Below are 20,310 nucleotides of genomic sequence, written 5' to 3'. Positions count from 1 at the left end.
ATAACAAATGACTGGCAAAAATGTGGCCAGCATTGGAGTTGCTGTAATTCATCTTGGGCTAATCACCCTTCTCCACATCCCTACTCCTGCCAAGTTCAAAATCTTTAATTATGCCCTCTCTCACATACCTTATAATTAAGCAATCAACATTTCCCATTGATTATTTCTCTAAAATATTCTCATATTTTCCCTTCTGCTGCATTCACATTAATACCCTGGACTAAGTCGCCTTGCATAGGAAAGAAGATTTTTTTAAAAAGGACATCTTCGAATACCATCCCAATCAACCTGACTTTCAGAATCTAAGTGGCAATCTGGAGTAACATTGTCAGTTGTTTTGGCCACCCAGCATCTGCACCTTTTTCTATATTTGGGAAATTCCCAACCTTATAAGTTACTGGGACAGAAGAGACCAACTCCAGTTACAGAAGCAAGAAATGACGGATCCTTTCTTTTCCGATCTCCCTTTCTATGGAGGTACAGATTCTGATTGTCTTTCCTGACAGTTTAACCTCAAGATTGTTTCTGCAGATCCCACAACAGTACTTTTTATCTGCCTAATTAAATCATCATCTAGTTACCTAAAATGACATGCTCACTGAAGATAAGGTTTTAGGGGAGTGGGGAGTGGGAGCCCAGTGTCAAAAATTAAAGTTTTTATTAAAGATATATGATTTTAAAAAACAAAGCTTCTCAGTACCATGCCCTGAAACTTATTAACAGAAGCTGTTTTTACATATTTATACCATACTTAAAGTATACTCATGTCATCCATGTGTATTGCAGCACTATTCACAATAGCCAAGCTACAGAATCAACCTAAGTGTCCATTAATGGATAAATGGAAAAAGAAAATGTGGTACCTACACACAATGGAATCCAATTCAGCCATAAAAAAAGAATGAAATCCTGTCATTCACAGCAACACAGATGGAACTGGAGGTTATTATATTAAGTGAAATGAGCCAGGCACAAAAAGACAAATTTCACATGGTCTCAATCATATGTGGGGACTAAAAAACTTGATGCCATGGACACAGAGAATAGAACAATAGATACCACAGACTGGGAAGGGTGGGGAGTGAATGAAGAGAGGTTAGTTAATGGGTACAAATGTACAGTTACATGGAAGGAAGAAGTTTTAATGTTTAATAGCAGAGTAGGGTGACTATACTTAGCACATATAAATGATAAATACTTAAGGTGATGAATACCCCAAACAGCATGACTTGATCATTATACATTCTATGCATGTAGCAAACATATGTACACCATAAATATACAAAATATGGCCAGGCGCAGTGACTCACGCCTGTAATCCCAGCACTTTGGGAGGCTGAGGCAGACGGATCGCCTGAGGTCAGGAGTTTGAAACCAGCCTGACCAACATGGAGAAACCCTGTCTCTACTAAAAATACAAAATTAGCTGGGCATGGTGGCACATGCCTTTAATCCCAGCTACTTGGGAGACTGAGGCAGGAGAATCGCTTGAACCCAGGAGGCAGAGGTTGCGGTGAGCCGAGATTGTGCCATTGCACTCCAACCTGGGCAACAAGAGTGAAACTCCATCTTTAAATATATATATATACACACATATATATATAGTATCAATAAAAGAAAAAAAGATGAACTGAACTCTGGCCACTGACATGGAGACAATTCTAGGATAAATTTTTTAATGAACGGAGTAATGTACAGAACATTGTGTATGTTTTGTGTTAGAAAAGGAGGAATAAGAAGTTGTATATGTATTTCCTTGTGTTCATATGAAGAAATACTGAAAAGATTAAAGAAAAAAATTTTTAAAATGGTTATTTGAGGGGTAAGGGTAAAAATAGGGTGGAGGAAGGCAGAGGTGGAAGGAGTTTTCATTAAACATTTAAAATATATTTTTTAATTTTTGAAACATGACTGCATTACCTATTCCATAGCAATTTTTAAAACTAAGGCAAAAGTAGGAGAATAGACAGGAAGATCAACAGAACTGCCCCAAAACAGACCCAAAGAAAGATTTAAGATTTAGGTTACATTTAAGATAAGTTTCTAGAAACAGAAATATAAATAGCTTTTATACTTGAAGAGATGTTCTACCTCACTCAGAAAGAAATTTAATTAAAACAAGATGCCATTTATCATCTATTGATTTTTCAAAGATAAAAACATTTAATAGTACACTATATTTGAGTGGGTGCAGGAGGACAAGCACTTTCATACTCTGTTGCTGAGAGTAAAAATTGGCATTATACATTTACATGCACTTCGACTCAGCAATTCAACTTCTAACAGTTTTTTTTTTACAAGCATAATTGCACATAACCACAAAGACCAATGTACGAAGATATTCACCGCAGTATTGTTTACAGCAGCATGAGACTGGAAACAAGAGAAGTTCTATCATAGTATCTTCACATAGTGAAATACTATGAAGCTGTTATGGACTGATATGGACCAATCTCCAAAATACATTAATAAGAAAGGAGGTTACAAAATAGTGAGTATAGTGTACTACCATTTGTGCAAAAAATGGGGAAGTATATGTGCTTGTATATGCATGGAATATATCTGGAAGGAAAATCAAGAAACTTGTCTCAGAGAAGAAATATAAGGGGTCTCCACTTCTAGGAATGAAAAAGATGCAAAGAACATCCTTCCCACTATGACGAGAAAAGCTGGACAAAACACAAAATCTTCATTTTATTAAGCCTTTCAGAGAGTGGAGGTCACAAGGCACCCAAGTGATCTGACTTCCAAAGAGGGATGACAATCCCTTCCCACGGTATATAGGGCTCATGGAGGAGATCCCTCCCTTAGTGGTGATCCTAAGTACAGAGACTTCCAGTTGCTGAGGTAGCCCACGACCCAGAAAACAAGCTACCTGTATAGCCAACCCAGGTCCCTGGCATTCCTCTTCACCATAACAGGAAACAGTCTCCTATAATTAAAGTGGATATCTATAAACAGGATTCTCATTTAAGCTGAAGGAATTCACTGTTCAATCTGGAACAGAATTCCCCCCTCTTGGCACCACTTGGACCCATTTGGGCCAAATTCATGGTGGTGGAGGACTGTCCTGTGCATTGTAGAATATTTAGCAGCATCCCTGGCCTCTGCCTACTAGAGAATGCATCCACAGAGATATGGTTTGGCTGTGTCTCCACGCAAACCTCATCTTGAATTGTAGCTCCCATAATTCCCACATGTTGTGGGAGGGACCCAGTGGGAGATAACTGAATCATGGGGGTGGGCCTTTCCCATGCTATTCTCATGATAGCAAATAAGTCTCACAAGATCTGATGGTTTTATAAAGGGGAGTTTCCCTGCACAAATTCTTTCTCTTGTCTGCTGCCATGTGAGATGTGCCTTTCACCTTCCCCCATGATTGTGAAGCCTCCCCTGCCACGTGGAACTTTGAGTCCATTAAACCTCTTTCTTTTGTAAATTGCCCAGTCTCTGGTATGTCTGTATTAGCAGTGTAAAAACAGACTAATACATGTGGTGTATTAGTCCATTCTCACACTGCCATGAACACATACTCAAGACTGGGTAATTTATAAAGGAAAAAAGTTGGGCCGGGCGTGGTGGCTCACGCCTGTAATCCCAGCACTTTGGGAGGCCAAGGTGGGCTGGATCACTTGAGGTCAGGAGTTCAAGACCAGCCTGGCCAATATGGTAAAACCCGTCTCTACTAAAAATACAAAAATTAACCAGGCATGGTGGCAGGTGCCTGTAATCCCACCTACTCGGGAGGCTGAGCCAGGGGAATTGCTTGAACCCAGGAGGCAGAGGTTGCAGTGAGCTAAGATTATGTCACTGCACTCCAGCCTGGGTGACGATGCAAGATTCAGTCTCAGAAAAACAAGGAAGATTGTAGCATTAAATGCTTATATTAGAAAATAAGAAAGGTCTCAAATCAGTAATTTAAGTTTCCTCCCTAAGAAACTAGATAAAGAAGTGATTAAATTAAACCCAATGCAATCAAAAGGAGGAAAATAATAAAGATAAGAGGATACATTAACGAAATAGAGAAAAGCCTTGAAAGACACTAACGACACTCATTCAAGAAGATTTGGATAACCCAAATAGCCCTATATCTATTAAAGAAATACAATTTGGCCGGGCGCAGTGGCTCATGCCTGTAATCCCAGCACTTTGGGAGGCCAAGGCGAGTGGATCACCTGAGGTCAGGAGTTGGAGACCAGCCTGGCCAACATGGCGAAACCCTGTCTCTACCAAAAATAAAAAAATTAGCTAGGCATGGTGGCGGGCACCTGTAATCCCAGCTACCCAGCAGGCTGAAGCTGGAGAATCTCTTGAACCCAGGAGGTGGAGGTTGCAGCAAGCCAAGATCGTTCCACTGCACTCCAGCCTGGGTGACAAGAGTGAAACTCCATCTCAAAAAAAAAAAAAAAAGACAAGAAAGAAAATTTCTAGTTGATAGCCTTCCCAAAAAGAAAAGTATAGGCCCAGATGTTTTCAATGGTGAGTTCTACCAAACATTTAAGGAAGAAGGAATACCAATTCTACACAACATCTTTCAGAAAATACAAGAAGAGGGAGAACTTCTGATTTCATTTTATGATGCCAGCATTATGCTAATATCAAAACCAAAGATAGTATAAAAAAGGAAAACTGCAGACCAATATCCCCCATGGACAGAGGCACAAATATCTTCAGCAAAACTATCAGCAAAGCAAATCCAGAAATATATGAAAAGAATAATATGTTACAACCAACTGAAGTTTATTCCAGAAGTTTAAGGTTGGTTCAACATTCAAAATCAAGCAGCATAATTCACCATAGTAACAGACTAAAAAATAAAAAACATATCATCATTTTTATAGATGCAGGAAACGCAACAAAATCCAACTCATGAGAAGAAGCCTCAGGAAACTAGCAATATGAGGGAACTTCCTCAATTTGGTAAAAGATGCCTACAAAAAGCCTACAGCTAACATACTTAAAAGGTGAAAAATGGAATGCTTTCCCTCTAAAATCAAGAAAAAGTCAAGGATGTCTGCTCTCATCATTTCTATGCAACATTTATAGTATTGCAGGTTGCAACTACAGACAACGCTATTAGAACTAATAAGTGAGTTTAGCAAGGCTATGGGATATGAGGTCAGTGAAATCAATTGACAAACCAATTCTAAAATTGTTATAGAAAAACAAGGGACCTAAAACAGCCAAAACAACTCTGAGAAAGAAAAAGTCTGAGGGCTAAAATAACCTGATTTCAAGAATTACTGTAAAGCTACAGTCATTAGTCATTAAACAGCATGTTGTTGGCATAGAACACATAGATCAATGGAACAGACTAGAGAATCCAGAAATAGATCTACATGGATATGGTAAATTGATTTTTTTTTTTTAAGACAGTTTTGCTCTTGTCGCCCGGGCTGGAGTGCAGTGGTGTCATCTCAGCTCACTGCAACCTCCACTTCCGGGGTTCAAGCGATTCTCCTGCCTCAGCCTCCCAAGTAGCTGGGATTACAGGCGCCCACCACAAATTTGTAAAAATACAAATTTGTAAAAATACAAATTTTTTTTGTATTTTTAGTAGATACAGAGTTTCACCATGTTGGCCAGGCTGGTCTCGAATTCCTGACCTTAGGTGATCCTCCAGCCTTAGATTCCCAAAGTGCTGGGATTACAGGAGTGAGCCACTGTGCCCTTCAGGTAAATTGATTTTTGATGATGTTTCAAAAGTAAATCAATGGAATAAAGGAAGTCTACTCAATAAATAGTACTGGAACAAATGAAATTGGTATGCAAGAAAAGAAACCATGATATAAACCTCACAACTTTTATAAAATCTACTCAAAATGGATCATAGATCTAAATATAAAATGTAAATATATAAAACTTTCAGAGACAGACCAGGTGCATTGGCTCACACCTGTAATTCCAGCACTTTAGAAGGCCAAGGTGGAAGGATCGCTTGAGGCCAAGAGTTGGAGACCAGCCTGTGGGCAACATGAAGAAATCCTGTCCTCTCTACAAAAAATACAACAATTAGCAGTGCGTCATGGGGAGCAGCTATAGTGCCAGCTGCTCAGGAGACTGAAGTGGGAGGATCACTTGAGCCCGAGAAGTCAAGGCTGCAGTGAGCCATGACCATGCCACTGCACTCTAGCCTGGGTGACAAAGTGAGACCCTGTCTCGAAAAGGAAACAAAACTTATAGAAAAAACAGAAGAAAATCTTCAGGATCTTAGGCTAAATGAAGAGTTGTTAGATTTGACATTAAATCCATGATTCATAAAAGAAAAATTGTATTGGGGATTTCATTAAAATTTTTAAATTTTAGTTCTTCAAAAGAGAATGAAAAGACAAAAACTATGAGCTGCTAGAAAATATTTGCAAATTAAATATGCAACAAAGAACCTATATCCAGAGAACCTAGATCCAGGGACAAAAAGAGTGCCTGGCTCTTGTCATTGTTTTGAAAACTAAATGAGTTAATACAAGTTCTTAGTGTAGTGCCCGGCACATATAAACATTCAATAAAAGTGAACTATTATAGCTTTATTATCACTGTTATTATAGGATTCTTTAAAATTGATAAAATAGATGCAAGCCAAATGTTCACCAATAGAGAAATGGTTATATTATATGTATTACAAGGAATATTTGACAATGCTTTAAAGAACGAAGTAAATCTATATGTACTAACCTGGAAAGATGTCCAGAATTTTTGTGAACAAGGCAAATTGCAGGACAGATAGTATAATATGATCCCAGTTGTGCAAAAAGAAAATTATATATTTTCTGAAAAATTTTGTAGAATGGTACTCACTAAACGGCTAACAGTTGTTATCCCTGGGTTGGGGAGTGGAATAAGGAGGAGAGCAAAGGGAAAGTAGGGGGTAGGGGAAATATAAAGGGGGTCTTCATGTTTCGTTCTATTTATTAAAATAAGAATATATTTCTTGTGAAACAAAAAATACAAATGAAAATAATTATCTTTTAAAAGACCAATGATAAAAAATAACTTTCTGATTGTCTTCACTGATGGATTCAAGTGGATGAAGTACAAGCCTACTTTGGACTGAAAGGTTTGCCTAAAAACTGCCTGAGCTTCCATTTGTAATAGCAAACATTGATGGAGTGCTGCTTGCTGGCCTGACAGCACGAAGAACTGAGTTATTGTCCTGGTTGTGCCAATAACTAGTTTTGCTATGTTATTATTATAAATGTTAAACTATAAACTGGAATCAAGTCCTTTTTTTCTGTCTTCCCAGCCTGTAACACAGGGCCTAGTTCAGAGTTAGCGCTCCGTTAATGGGAGGGAGTGACAGGAATTGAATTTAAGCAGCTCCAACAGCCCTGTCCAGGCCCCGTCGAAGTGACACATGATCACCATCTAGTGGTAAAAAGAATTCCTGCAAAATGTAGCTATGAAAGGAAAAAGAATTCTTTCTTTGGTGTGTTCCAGGGACAGATGCCAGTCAGCAAAAAAAGCATTGACTATCTATGATCTTTCTTAGAGAGAGTTCCCAACCATCAAGGTTTATGTCTTGGAGTGTTGGTAAGATGACACCTAGGTACTCTTGTGTCTTAAGTCTGGTCCCTGCCCCATCATCACACGCCCCACATATCTCTAAGCTGCATGGTGTCCACTCCTGCCACATCCCCTATAGGAATGAACCACATGTGATAATAGGCACACACACCCACGCCTTTCCAAAGTTGATGAAATACTAATAAACTTCCTTAAGCCAGTCTGCTTAAGATACAAAAAAAGACTGGGGAATAAAATACTCTATAATCTTTGCCCTCCAGGTCCACCATCTTTCTGTATCATCTACTAAAACTGTCATTCCAAAGGACAACAAGGAAACCCATCCTGAGCCAACATTTCAAGCACTGCTGTGTGACAAAAGCCTCACCTGCTCATGCAGGTGATGGGAGCAGGTTTTCTTCTCTTGCCTCCTTTGAGTAGCTTCACAGTTAAGGAAGCAGCTGGATAATGCAGAGGCCAAGAGATATTGGACCCTGTGCTTGGGGACTCCTGGACTCAAAAGCAAATGATGTAGGGACACACTGGCACTTAGAGAAATCTCAGTATTTATACACCCCTGATATTCACATGCTAAATAGAACAACCTTCCTCTAAAATTCTGTTCTGCAGAACAAACAACAAAAATCTTTTCAAAGACCCTTAAGAGAGAAACAAACACTGTCTAGCCTGGGGTGAATGGGGAAAGAAGATTTGAGCAACTCTATGTTCAGGAAAATCTCCTGCCACACATTCTGGAAGTATTCATACATTATTAAAGTCTTTTTATAATCCCACCTCTTGAACTTCCACACAATATGTGCCTCATTTATGTGGGAACAAAAACAGTTGTGAAATTTGGCCAAAAGAGGACAGCAGTTTGAGAGCACTGTATAGACAAGAGCACAAGGCTGAACCACATTTGGGGTGGGCTGCTTTGGATGAGCGCAGGCATGGGCGAGTTTGTTCCTACCACCGTGCAGTGAAGTTGCAGAGAAATTAGGAATTAAGAACAAGATGATTCCATGCAGCTACTCCCAGCCTAAAAAAAGCAAGAAGCCCTAATATCTATTTATATGCAACTCCCTGGGGACTGAAGTGGTTCTTCCTAATGGCTGAAAAACACTGAGTAGCAATCAGGTCTTTAAGCAGAATGTTTTTAAAACCTTATCGTGAGGACGCTGATGGAGATAATGAACGTTTGAGGTGTCGATAGCACATCTTAAAACAGTAATGGAATATGTCGGAAGATACGCTCTTCCAAGTATTCCTAATTTCATACTAGTGAAAGTCAATTGTCCTGCTGGCACTATAAAAGCGTGGTGTCAGCATTAAGAAGAAGTTGAAATGGGTTACACGATGAGAAACGAGTTACACTGTGTAGGGTTCCAGACAGCAGTGTCCGATGACAGCTACAAGAGCAGCACTCCGCACTCCTTACGGTCCTGGGGGAATGCAGGCAACTCCCCGCCGGCTGTCAGTCTCCCTATCCCCTGCCGCGTCCCCCTCGCAGGGCAAGGGGTCTCAGAGCCACCCCCCGCCAAAGAAAGGGGCACGCTTTCGAGATGTCACCCTGGCCGCTCCTGCACGGAGACTGGTGCCTGAGGTTTCAGCCCCAACCCGCCTCCCTCCGCTAGAGTCAGCGGCGGTCTGGAGTCCCTGAGACCCGCGGGCAGGCGCCACCTGGTCTCCGGCCCGCTGCCTAGCACAGCGGCGACGCTGGCTCGACGTGCGATTTCGCTTTCCGTCCATCGGCCTCGCCCGCAGTCCCGGGCGCTGGGAGCGGCTGCGCCTGGCGCGCCCAGAGCCCCGCGGCTCCCCGCGGCCGCCCCGCGGGCGGGTGCCCCGGGAAGCGAAGGCCGCGCGGGTGGCGGCGCCCCTACTCACGTAGCGCTGTAGCTTCCTCTCGGGGGGCGACTTAACGAGCCAGCCGGTGCACACTGCGTCGCCCGCACTCATCGTGGCCGCCGCCGCCGCTTCCTCCAGCTGGGCCAGCCGCCCGCGGCAGAAGGAAGTCGAGCCAAGGATGCCGGCGGGGCGGGCCCAGCGCCCGCCCGCCCAGCGCCGCCCCGAGCGGCCGCTGCGACCCCCGCCTCCGGCCGCTGCGGCCCCCGGGGAGGGAACCGACGCCGCCCGCCCCCCAAGACGGCGGGAAAAGCAGGCAGCGAAGCCTGGGAAGCCCCTTCGAGCAAGTGCAGCGCTGCCAGCGGCTGTGCCCAGGGGAGCCTATGCAGCAGGGCGCCTGCCACTCTCACCCAGGGTCAAGAAAAAGCGCTCGGAAGGAGCCCTGCGACCTAATGGGAGCACAGCCTGGAACCTGTTGCCCTCATGCCCCATCCCCAATCAGCCACGCCAAACGGGATGGTCCCTGGGCCTCAGGGACCCTGGAGCCAAAACCGACGTACCACCCACAACTGCCATGTGCATAGTTCACGGAGAAACAAAAGCACGACTCCTCTTTGACTTCCCTATTCCACTTGATTGTTTGCAGAGTACTGTGTTTTCTATGTCCCTCCCCCAAAGATCGTTGTATTGAGTGATAAGCTTTGCCGGCTAAACGGTCTAAATGTCTTAATGAACCCAAATGACCCAAACTCAAAAGGTAGTGCTGTTTGCAGTCTCTTTGACTCTAAGGTTTTAAAAGATGGATCTAAAGTTGATTGTGCCAACTAGTGTGCTGACCACGCTAAATAAAAATAACAATCATGAGCACCTAACACTTTGACCTTCCTTACTGCCAAGCGAACACCATGCCAGCGATTGTGCTAAAGCACTTTACAGGCGTTATCTCATTGAATCCACACAAACACCCTGTCAAAGGGCTCTTATTATTATCTCAATTTTGCAGGTTACTAAAATGAAAAACAGGATGACAGTGTCACTTGTCGAGAGCCACACAACTAGAAAATCATCCATAGGAAGCCAGAGCTGTGCCAAGAGCCCATCCACTTAAGCACCACCCTCTGCTTTTTGTAGGCATCATCTGTGTGACGTTTGCTAGCATCTTCAACAAAATGACCATCCTACCATCCTATCAGGCCAGGTGCTTCAGGGTGATGAGCTAACATGGTAACACTAGTGGAGTCCATCAGCATGCACACACTGGCTTATAATGATTTTCTTGTGTGAGATAATGTCAGTGTGAATAATGGGTTCAGTAAGTCAATGGGTGGGAGTGCCAGCAGAAATGTGAATTTTTAAAAAGCGAATCCATGTACAAAATTAGTACCTGTTCAAGTGAGAACAAATTGCTGCCCCTTCCAGATGGCAGTCCAGGTGGCTGGCTGGTCCCTCCAGGGAATGCTATGTTATTAGGGGTTCATTGTTTGTCTCTGCCTGTGGGCAGCTTGAGCACTTAGCCGTGGCTGTGGCCATATCAACTGTTGCCAGTCCCTGAGAGCCCCGCTATGCATTGCTAATTATCTAAGTCTTGCTCACACCTGTGTTTAAAAAAAATCCCTTAATTATACTTTCCTCATTTCAACCCCTTGAGTCTACCATTTGCTTCCTTTTGAAACCTTGACCAATAGACCTGGTCATGAGGAACTCCCTATGACATTCTAGGTGTGAGTCCAGGGAATGGTGATCATGCAGCAGCAGGGGCCACAGAGATGTGAGCCACCTGCTCAAGCAACTTTCCTGTACCTTCCAGACCTGCTTGAGTCTGGTCTCAAATATTCCACTTCCAATAGAGGACCAAGTAGCACCAAATGTATCAGGGGCAGCTGAAGTTACATGGTTCTTTGGTGCCCCACGGCCAAGCATTCAGACTTTGCCACAGCCCAGGAGCAAGCTGGAAGCTGTTGGGCAAAAGGAAAATACTTCTTTTGTGGTTGAGGGCATGGTTTACTTCAAAACTCTAGGGGTTTGCTGTATGTTTCTCCTATTGGGACTTGCCAGAGGCTTCATGTAGCCTCCCAATGTGTCAAAGGTTCTGTACCTGTTGAATCTACATAGTCATAAGGGTCAAGTGGCCTGGACCTGTCACAGAGCCTTTTTTTGCCCTGGATCTCTCCCTGAAAACATGCAGCCCTACAGATTACTTGCATTGGTGCGGCACAATTAAGTGTAGCATATGTTGCCTACAAAATTCAAACACCCACACCAAATGCTGTGCCTCTTTCTGAGTGGTAGGTGGTATGAGGTACAACAACATGTTGAATACCCAACGTGGTCCAGACCATCTAAAAACTTTGCTGAGGTTCAGGCTCTTGAGTTTTCATGGGGCTTATCACCCGCCCTGTGGTATACTTGTATCTTAATAAAGCATCTAGAGTATTCGCTACCTCTTGATCATCAGGTCCAGTACATATGTCATCAGTGTAATAAACCAGCACGACATTCACAACAATCAAATTCCATTCAACGTGGATTATGACAGTGAGCCAGATAATAGATACAGCCCTAAAGTTGTACTTCTGTTCCTGCCAGATGAAAGTAAGCTGCTTCTAGTGTTCTCTGCTGAATGGGAAAAAATAACATTTGGCAGATGGATAGTTGTATCCCAGGTGCCAGGGGGCTGTGTTGATTTGCTGTAGGAAAACAGCATCATCTGGAATAGCAGCTTCAGTTCGAATCACAACCTGATAAATTCTACAATTACCCACTATTAATCTCCAAACTAGCCAGATGGGTTAAAAAAAGATGTGATATGAGTAATTATTCCTGTATCTTTTAGGGTACACTGTTCTCCTTGCTGGAGAAATTGAAATTGTTCCTTCATGGAAACCCATCCCAGTTTCTCTGCACTCTAGCCTGGGAAGAGGAGAGAATTTGAATAGCAAGTGATTTTTGGCACCTGAATTCCCTTTGTGGCTTCCCCATTTATTTTTTATTTAAAGTAGACTTTGTTTCACAGTTCTTTAACTTCTGTAAATCTTATAACTACAAACTTGTGAAAATAAATGCCCGCTATTACAGAAGACTTTCTATCTCAATTACATCATGATGAGTCAAAGTGGCTATGCATCTAACTTATTCGCTATGAAAAGAAAATTTGAAAAGAAAATTCTGGATCACAGACAGGCATGGGAAACAGTTTCACATGTGTGTGAAAGCCAATAATGAGGGAAAGGACTGCACCTTCCTATATCTCCCACCTCCCATCCACCTCTTGATTTAATAAATTGAAGAAGTATGTGAATTAAAGGCCTGGAGTGCCATGGCACAAGTTCAGATAGGGGAACACTTTTGCCTAGATAGGCATCTATAAAGGACTTCTCTAAGAGTTAAAATCATCTAATATTCATCTGGAATATGAAATTTGACTTTATTATTATCAATGATAGTCTTTCATCATATCCATTATTGTTGTATTTAAAATTGCCCAAAATTGGTCAGGTACAGTGATTCACACCTGTAATCCCAGCCCTGTGGGAGGATGAGGCAGGAGGATCCCTTGAGCTCAGGAGTTTGAGACCACCCTGAGCAACATAGGAAGACCCCATCGCTAAACAAACAAACAAATAAATAAATAAAAGATTGCACAAAATTGTTGTCATAAGTCCAAATCAAACACTTCTCAATTGATTCCACAAAGCCAGTATTACTCTGATACTTCCAGAACCAGAAAAAGTTAAAAAAAAGAAGGCTATATGCCAATATGCCTCATGAATATAGACACAAAAATCCTTAGAAAAATATTAGCAAATAGAATCCACAAATACATAAAAAGAATTATACACCATGCATCTCAAGATGCAAGGCTTGTTCAACATTTGAAAACCAATTAATGCAATACAGTACATCAACAGACAAAAGAAGAAAAATCACATGATTTATCAGTTGATGCAGAACAAGCATTTGACAGAATTCATGACAAAAACTCTCAGAAAACTCTCAGAAAACGGGGGAATTTCCTCAATTTATTAAAGAACATCTGCAGAAGACTTACAGGTAACATCATACTTACTGGTGAAAACCTGGACACTTTCCCCCTAAGACTGGGAACAAGGCAAGAATATCCACTCTCCCCACTTGTATTCAACATAGTACTAGAAGTCCTAGTTCAGTACAATAAGATAATTAAAAGAAACAAATTGCATAAAGATTGGGAAGAAAACGTCTCAATTTGCAGAACATAATTGTCTCCACAGAAAATCTCAAGGAATATGCAAAAACAACTCCCCAAACTAATAAGTGAGTTTTGCAAGGTTGCAGGATAGAAGGTCAACATATAAATCTCTTTATACAATTTCAGGCCGGGCGCGGTGGCTCAAGGCTGTAATCCCAGCACTTTGGGAGGCTGAGACGGGCGGATCGCGAGGTCAGGAGATCGAGACCTTCCTGGCTAACACGGTGAAACCCCGTCTCTACTAAAAATACAAAAACTAGCCGGGCGAGGTGGTGGGCGCCTGTAGTCCCAGCTACTCGGGAGGCTGAGGCAGGAGAATGGCGTAAACCCGGGAGGTGGAGCTTGCAGTGAGCTGAGATCTGGCCACTGCACTCCAGCCTGGGCGACAGAGCGAGACTCCGCCTCAAAAAAAAAAAAAAAAAAAAAAAAAAAATCTCTTTATACAATTTCAAGGCTTATTATAAAGCTACAGTAATCAAAACTTTTTGTATTGGTGAAAGGATAGACATATAGATAAATGGTATGGAATAGAGAGCCTGGAGATAGGCTCACATAAATTCGTCCAACTGGTTTTTGACAAAGGTGCAAAAGCAATTCAATGGAGGAAGGATAGTCTTTTCAACAGACTGTAGCAACTGGACGTCCATAGGCTAAAACCAAACAAAATACCTCAACCCAATCCTCACACCTGATACAAAAATGAACTCAAAATGGATCCGAGATTTAAATATAAAATGTAAAACTACAAAACTTTTAGAAGATAAAATAGGAGAAAATCTTTGGGACCTACGACCTGGTGATGAGTTCTTAGACATGGCACCAAAAATACAATCCATAAAAGAAAAACCTGAGGCCAAGTGCACTGGCTTATGCCTGTAATCCCAGCACTTTGGGAGGCTGAAAACAGGAAGATCACTGGAGCCCAACAGTCTGAGACCAGCCTGAGCAACAAAGATAGACAGCGTCTTTACACCAAATTTTTTTTTTTAAATTAGCCAGGTGTGGTGGTGCACACCTGTAGTCCCTGCTACTCAGGAGATTGATGCGGGAAGATGGCTTCAGCCCAGGAGATTGAGGCAACAGTGAGTCACAGCGCGAGATCTTGCCCCCCCTCCAAAAAAAAAAGAAGAAGAGAAAAAAGTGATAAATTCGACTGCATCAAAATTAAAACTTGTTCTCTACAAAATACCTTGTTAAGAAGTATAAAAAGACAGCCAGGCATGGTGGCTCACACCTGTAATCCCAGCACTTTGGGAGACCAAGGCTGGTGAATCACCTGAGGTCAGGAGTTCGAGACCAGCTTGGCCAACATGGTGAAACCTTGTCTCTACTAAAATTACAAAAATTAGTTGGGCGTGGTGGTGGGCCCTTGTAATCCCAGCTACTCGGGAGGCTGAGGCAAGAGAATTACTTGAACCTGGGAGACAGAGGTTGCAGTGAACCCAGATCATGCCACTGCACTCAAGCCTGGACAACAAAAGTGAAACTCTGTCTGAAAAAAAAAAAAAAGTATAAAAAGACAAGCTACAGACTGGGAGAAAATATTTACAAATCATGTATCTAACAAAGGATTCATATCAAGAATATATAAAGAATTCCCAAAAATAAACAGTAAAAAAAAATCCAATTAGAAAATAAACAAAAGATATGAAGAGACATTTCACTGAAGAGGATATACAGGTAGCAAATAAGCCCATAGAAAGAGGTTCAGCATCATTAGCTATTAGAGAAGTGCATATTAAAACCACCATTACCTACTCATCTAAATGGAAAAAAAAAAAAAAAAGTTAGCAGGCCAGGCGCAGTGGCTCACGCCTGTAATCCCAGCACTTTGGGAGGCTGAAGCGGGCAGATCACCTGAGGTCAGGAGTTTGAGACCAACCTGGCCAACATGGTAAAACCTCATCTCTGCTAAAAATACAAAAATTAGCCAGGCGTGGTGGTGCATGCCTGTAATCCCAGCTACTACGGAGGATGAGGCAGGAGAATTGCTTGAACCTGAGAGGCGGAGGTTGCAGTGAGCCAAAATCGAGCCATTGCACTCCAGCCTGGGCGACAGAGCAAGACTCCGTCTCAAAAAAAAAAAAAAAAAAAAAGTCAGCAAAATCCCCACATTGGGCCAGGCATAGTGGCTCATGTCTGTAATCCTAGCACTTTGGGAGGCCGGGGCAGAAGGACTTCTTGAACCTAGGAGCTCAAGATCAGCCTGGGCAACATAGTGAGACTGCGTGTCTACACAAAACACAAAAATTTGCTGAGCATGATGGTGCACGCCTGTAGTCTCAGCTACTTGGGAGGCTGACAAGGGAGGATGACTTGAGCCCAGGAGGTTGAGGCTGCAGTGAGATGTGATCACAACAATGCACTCCAGCCTGGGTGACAGAGTGTGAGACCCTGTCTCAAAAGAAAACAAAACAAAATTCCCACAATGATTTCCTGACCTTCAGAATGAGGCCATCATGGCAGAAAGGCCCAAGTGGAAACCCCTAGAGTTTCCCCTTCTCACAAAGTGTAAATCAAAACAAATAATACCATATACTTAGGAGCAATTTCAGAAATTAGTTCCCTCACCAAAGACTTGAAAAATGCAGAGAAGAAAATTCCTATCACACCCTCATTTAATTCATCCGTTTGGCCTGCACAGCAGTTGGTTAGGTCTTGCTGAATGTGGCAGTTCTACACCAGGACTCCAAAATTCTTGACACTCCTCCCATTGAGAGGTGGGGTTAATGTTCCCTCCCCTTGAACCTGAGCAGGCTTGTGGCTGCTTCAACCATAAACTGCAACAAAAATGGCATGATGAGACTTCCAAGGCTAAGTCATAAAAGGTGATGCAGCTTTTTGCCTTTTTCACTCTAATCCTTGCTTTGGAGGTCCTGAGCCACCAAGTACAGACTCCAGCTAGTCTAAGGCTGCCATAAAGAGAGGCTGTGTGTAGTAGGTGCTCCAGTTCCAGAGGAACCCAGCCTTCCAGCCATCCTAGTATAGGCAACAGGCTGAAGAAGCTTCCAGATTATAGCCTCCAGCCATCCTGTCACCCCTATCCATCAAGTCATCTCAGCCGAGACCTCAGACATTACAGAGCAAAGAGAAACTATTCTCACTGTGTCCTGTCTTAATTTCTAACCTGAAGAACCTGTCAGCACAATGAAATGGCTGTTTAATGGCACTAAGTTTGGGGATGGTTTGTTATGCAGCAGTAGAAACCTAAACCGTGGACATTAAACGGCTGTGGATTACTGAAAGCATAATCAGATGGTTATTTCAATTGCTGCTATGGTTCCAGATGTGATCTATTTGCTAAAACAATTCCATACCTCTTCCAACATTCTGTATGCAGCTGTTGATCTGGGCAATGATAAAGTGGCCTGTTGAAGATTCTGCTGTGTTGCTAGCTGGGACACAACACTCTTGTGAGGATCTGGACCATACGCTGAACTAGAAACCATTAAATGGTGCAGTTTTTCTCATGGTCAGAATATAAGAGGTCTGGAAAACAGAGTTGAGGTGAGGAATGGCATATCTCACAGATATGCTGAATAATCTGCCTTCAGAATTTTTGCTTCTCAACCTCATGACTTTGTACCTGGCTGGTTTAGATTCTAGTACCCAAGAAAAACATGCTTCCACTTATGAGAATCACTCCACTAACCTGGAAACAGAGCCACTTGGCCACTTCTGGCTCCTCATGCCATTAGCCAATCCTCCCCTCTCCAGCTGACTTCCAGTTACAACTCGTTGGCCAGCACTGTGCCACATGGCCACCCGAACTGCAAGAGAGTCCAGTAAATGATGTGACAAAGGATCTAGTCACAGGCCTGGAGACGTTGGGGTGGGAGAGTAGGAGGGAAGTGCTTTTGCTTCCCTGCTAATTCCCTCAGGAGAGAGTAAGGGAACCTGCAATCAGATAAACGTGGGGGTTGTTTAACAATGGAGGCTCAGTAAGAGTTGGGGATCCTGGGGACTCCCAATTCTCCAATTTACTCCCATTTCCAGTCCCAGTGTTCTATGCTTTTCTGATCATGGCCCCAACCTTTACTAAGGGAACTGAGAAGGCTGTGAATTCACTGAGTTTTGTAATTTGGAAAGGTGATGGGTCAAAATTTTAAAGTTTGGTTTTTAGTTGTTTTATTCTTGTGCCTGTAAAAGATAAGTACTTCCTTAAGCATTGTTACAGAAATTCCCTGGATTTCTGTCTGTGACCCAAACCAAAAATTCGAGGAATTTGGCTGTCATTTAAATGATCCCAAACAGTCATGAGCGGCCATCCTATCCCACAATTCTTGAAATCTTGTGCAATCATCACCAAAATGTAATTTTAGAACCTTTTTTTATCACCTCAATAAGAAACTCTGTGCCCATTAGCAGTCATTCCCCATGTTCCCCTAAATTCCTAGGCCAAGGCTACCACTAATCTGCTTTTTGTCTCTAGATTTGCCTAGTCTGGATATTTCCTATAAATGGAATCATACAAAATGTGGCGTTTGGTGCATGGCTTCTTTCACTAAGCATAATGCTTTCAATGTTGTATCCATGTTGTAGCATGGATCAGTACTACATCCCTTTTTATGGCTAATAACATTCCATTGTATGAATAGACCACATTTTGTTTATCTATTCATCTGTTCATTTTGGTTGTTTCTACCTTTTGGCTATTGTGAATAGTTCTGCTATGAACATATGTGTAGAACCATCTGTCTAAAACTCCATTTTCAATTCTCTTGGGTCTATACCTAGGAGTAGAATTGGTGAGTCATATGGTAACTTTATGTTTAACCTTTCAAGGAATTACCAGACCATTTTCTTTTTCTTTTTCTTTTTTTTTTTTTTTTTGAGGCGGAGTCTCGCTCTGTCGCCCGGGCTGGAGTGCAGTGGCCGGATCTCAGCTCACTGAAAGCTCCGCCTCCCGGGTTTACGCCATTCTCCTGCCTCAGCCTCCCGAGTAGCTGGGACTACAGGCGCCCGCCACCTCGCCCGGCTAGTTTTTGTATTTTTAGTAGAGACGGGGTTTCACCGTGTTAGCCAGGAAGGTCTCGATCTCCTGACCTCGCGATCCGCCCGTCTCAGCCTCCCAAAGTGCTGGGATTACAGGCTTGAGCCACCGCGCCCGGCCTACCAGACCATTTTCTAAAGTGGCTGCATCATTGTATTTGATGATGGAGTGCTGCTTCACATGCCCAACTTCATGGTTTGGTCAGACAACACCCAGTTTATCATGGGCAGCTCAGGTCTTAAGACCACGTGTATCACAGTCATTCTGTTTCAGTAAATAATTACAGTAAGCCAGGAGCTTTTCCTCCTGGCAAATTATTATTTTTTGTGTGTGGAGGTTTTAGCTTTAAGTTTATTTCAAATTCCAGACGGCTGAACTGTGAGTCTCTTACTAAAGCTTGGAAAAGGCTCTGTGTAACATCCTAATGGGATATGCCATCTCCAGAAAATGGCCCACTGAGTGTCATGCTTCTTGTTTAGCAAGCAGAGGGTTCCAAGTAAGGCAACTTGTCTTTCTCTTTGGAGGGACCGTCTCAACATGCCTCAGCCCACTGGATGCCTGTGGTGAAATATTTGCTACTTCCTAAGCATCAGGTCCGCTCTGCATGATGTCTTGGGGTACAGTGAGATGATCAAATCAGTTTCCAGGGAATCAATTATGATAATGTGCCAGAGGCTTCCTTTGATCTTTCCTTCCATTATCACCCTCAGTCCTTGAGTCAGGAAGCCCCTGTGGGAATTTTTCCAGCTACCAATTTACTGTTTATTACAAGTATGGATTCAAGAACTGGGGAGAGAGTCACAGGGTGGCTGATAGTGAAAGGGACGTGGGCTGACTCCACTTCTGACCATTGGACCACAGTGGCTTTCTACTTCCCCAGCGATTAACACAGGCTAGTGCAAGCCCCTAGGAAATGGCCATGGGTCCCAGGAGAAGGCAGGAGGCAGGCTTCAAGTACACACTTGTAGCGTTACATATGCCTGACCTCACCTTTACAGGTTCACCTCACAGGCTCTGGCCTGTGGACTGAGTAGATCTGGGAATTAGATGAGGCACTATGATTTTCCATTGTGGTGATTCAAGGCAGGATGCCTTTAGCCAGACCTAGAGTTACCGGGGTTATACAGATCATGATGGCTTACTACAGGACACTGTGATCAATTAGACACCATCAAAGATCCCTGGGGAGAAATCAGTTTGGTTCCAGCTTCCAGCCCTGCTGCCTATCATGATACCCAGGCTCATCCTGTTTCTATGAGATTTAGTGCCAGTGCTTTGTCTCTGCTGTTTGGCGTGAAGCCCGGTCGTGGAGTTCGAATTGAGGTGTGCTGTGAGCATAAACGTACACTCCGGAAAGTCTTCGTGAGGGGAGAAAAAAAAAAAAAGTAAAATATCCTATTCATACTGTTGTGTTTTGCCTATATATGGAAATGATAATATTTCGGATACGCTGGGTTAAAAAAATTCATTATAAAAATCATTTTCACCTTTTCCTTTTTACTCTTCTTTCATGTTGCTGCTGGAAAATTTAAAAGTCAACATGTAGCACGCACTCTACTCCTATTGGCCATCTGCTCTAGCTGGATGGGAACTGCAAGCAGCAAAGGGCTTTCAACCTCTCCGAGCTTTAACATGTTCACTTATTAATCAGGACTGATCCAACACCAACCTGAAAGGGTCGGTGTGAGAAAGCAAAGAAAGAGGTACTGTTTACGGAGCGTTCAGCCGTGAGCCCAGGCGCAGGCGC

At 42.9% G+C, this 20,310-nt stretch overlaps 1 protein-coding gene across 9 annotated transcripts in view; it reads right to left on the bottom strand.

Annotated features, from left to right (window-relative positions):
- GAB3 (GRB2 associated binding protein 3) overlaps window positions 1-9,514 on the bottom strand; it is a 71,594-nt gene extending 62,080 nt beyond the window's left edge. For all 9 annotated transcript variants that reach the window (XR_004058379.1, XR_004058380.1, XR_004058378.1 and 6 more), the window contains exon 1: window positions 9,385-9,514. Coding sequence is in view for 6 of the 9 variants with exons in the window: in XM_030934155.1 (XP_030790015.1) it covers window positions 9,385-9,456 (72 nt within the window). In the remaining 3 variants the exon portion in view is untranslated. The remainder of the gene's footprint in view (window positions 1-9,384) is intronic.
- Window positions 9,515-20,310: the final 10,796 nt, after the last annotated feature.

Source organism: Rhinopithecus roxellana, chromosome 7, assembly GCF_007565055.1.
Source record: "Rhinopithecus roxellana isolate Shanxi Qingling chromosome 7, ASM756505v1, whole genome shotgun sequence".
Lineage (NCBI taxonomy): Eukaryota > Metazoa > Chordata > Mammalia > Primates > Cercopithecidae > Rhinopithecus > Rhinopithecus roxellana.
Note: the sequence above shows the minus strand (reverse complement) of the source record. Positions and strands in the feature narration are given on the sequence as shown.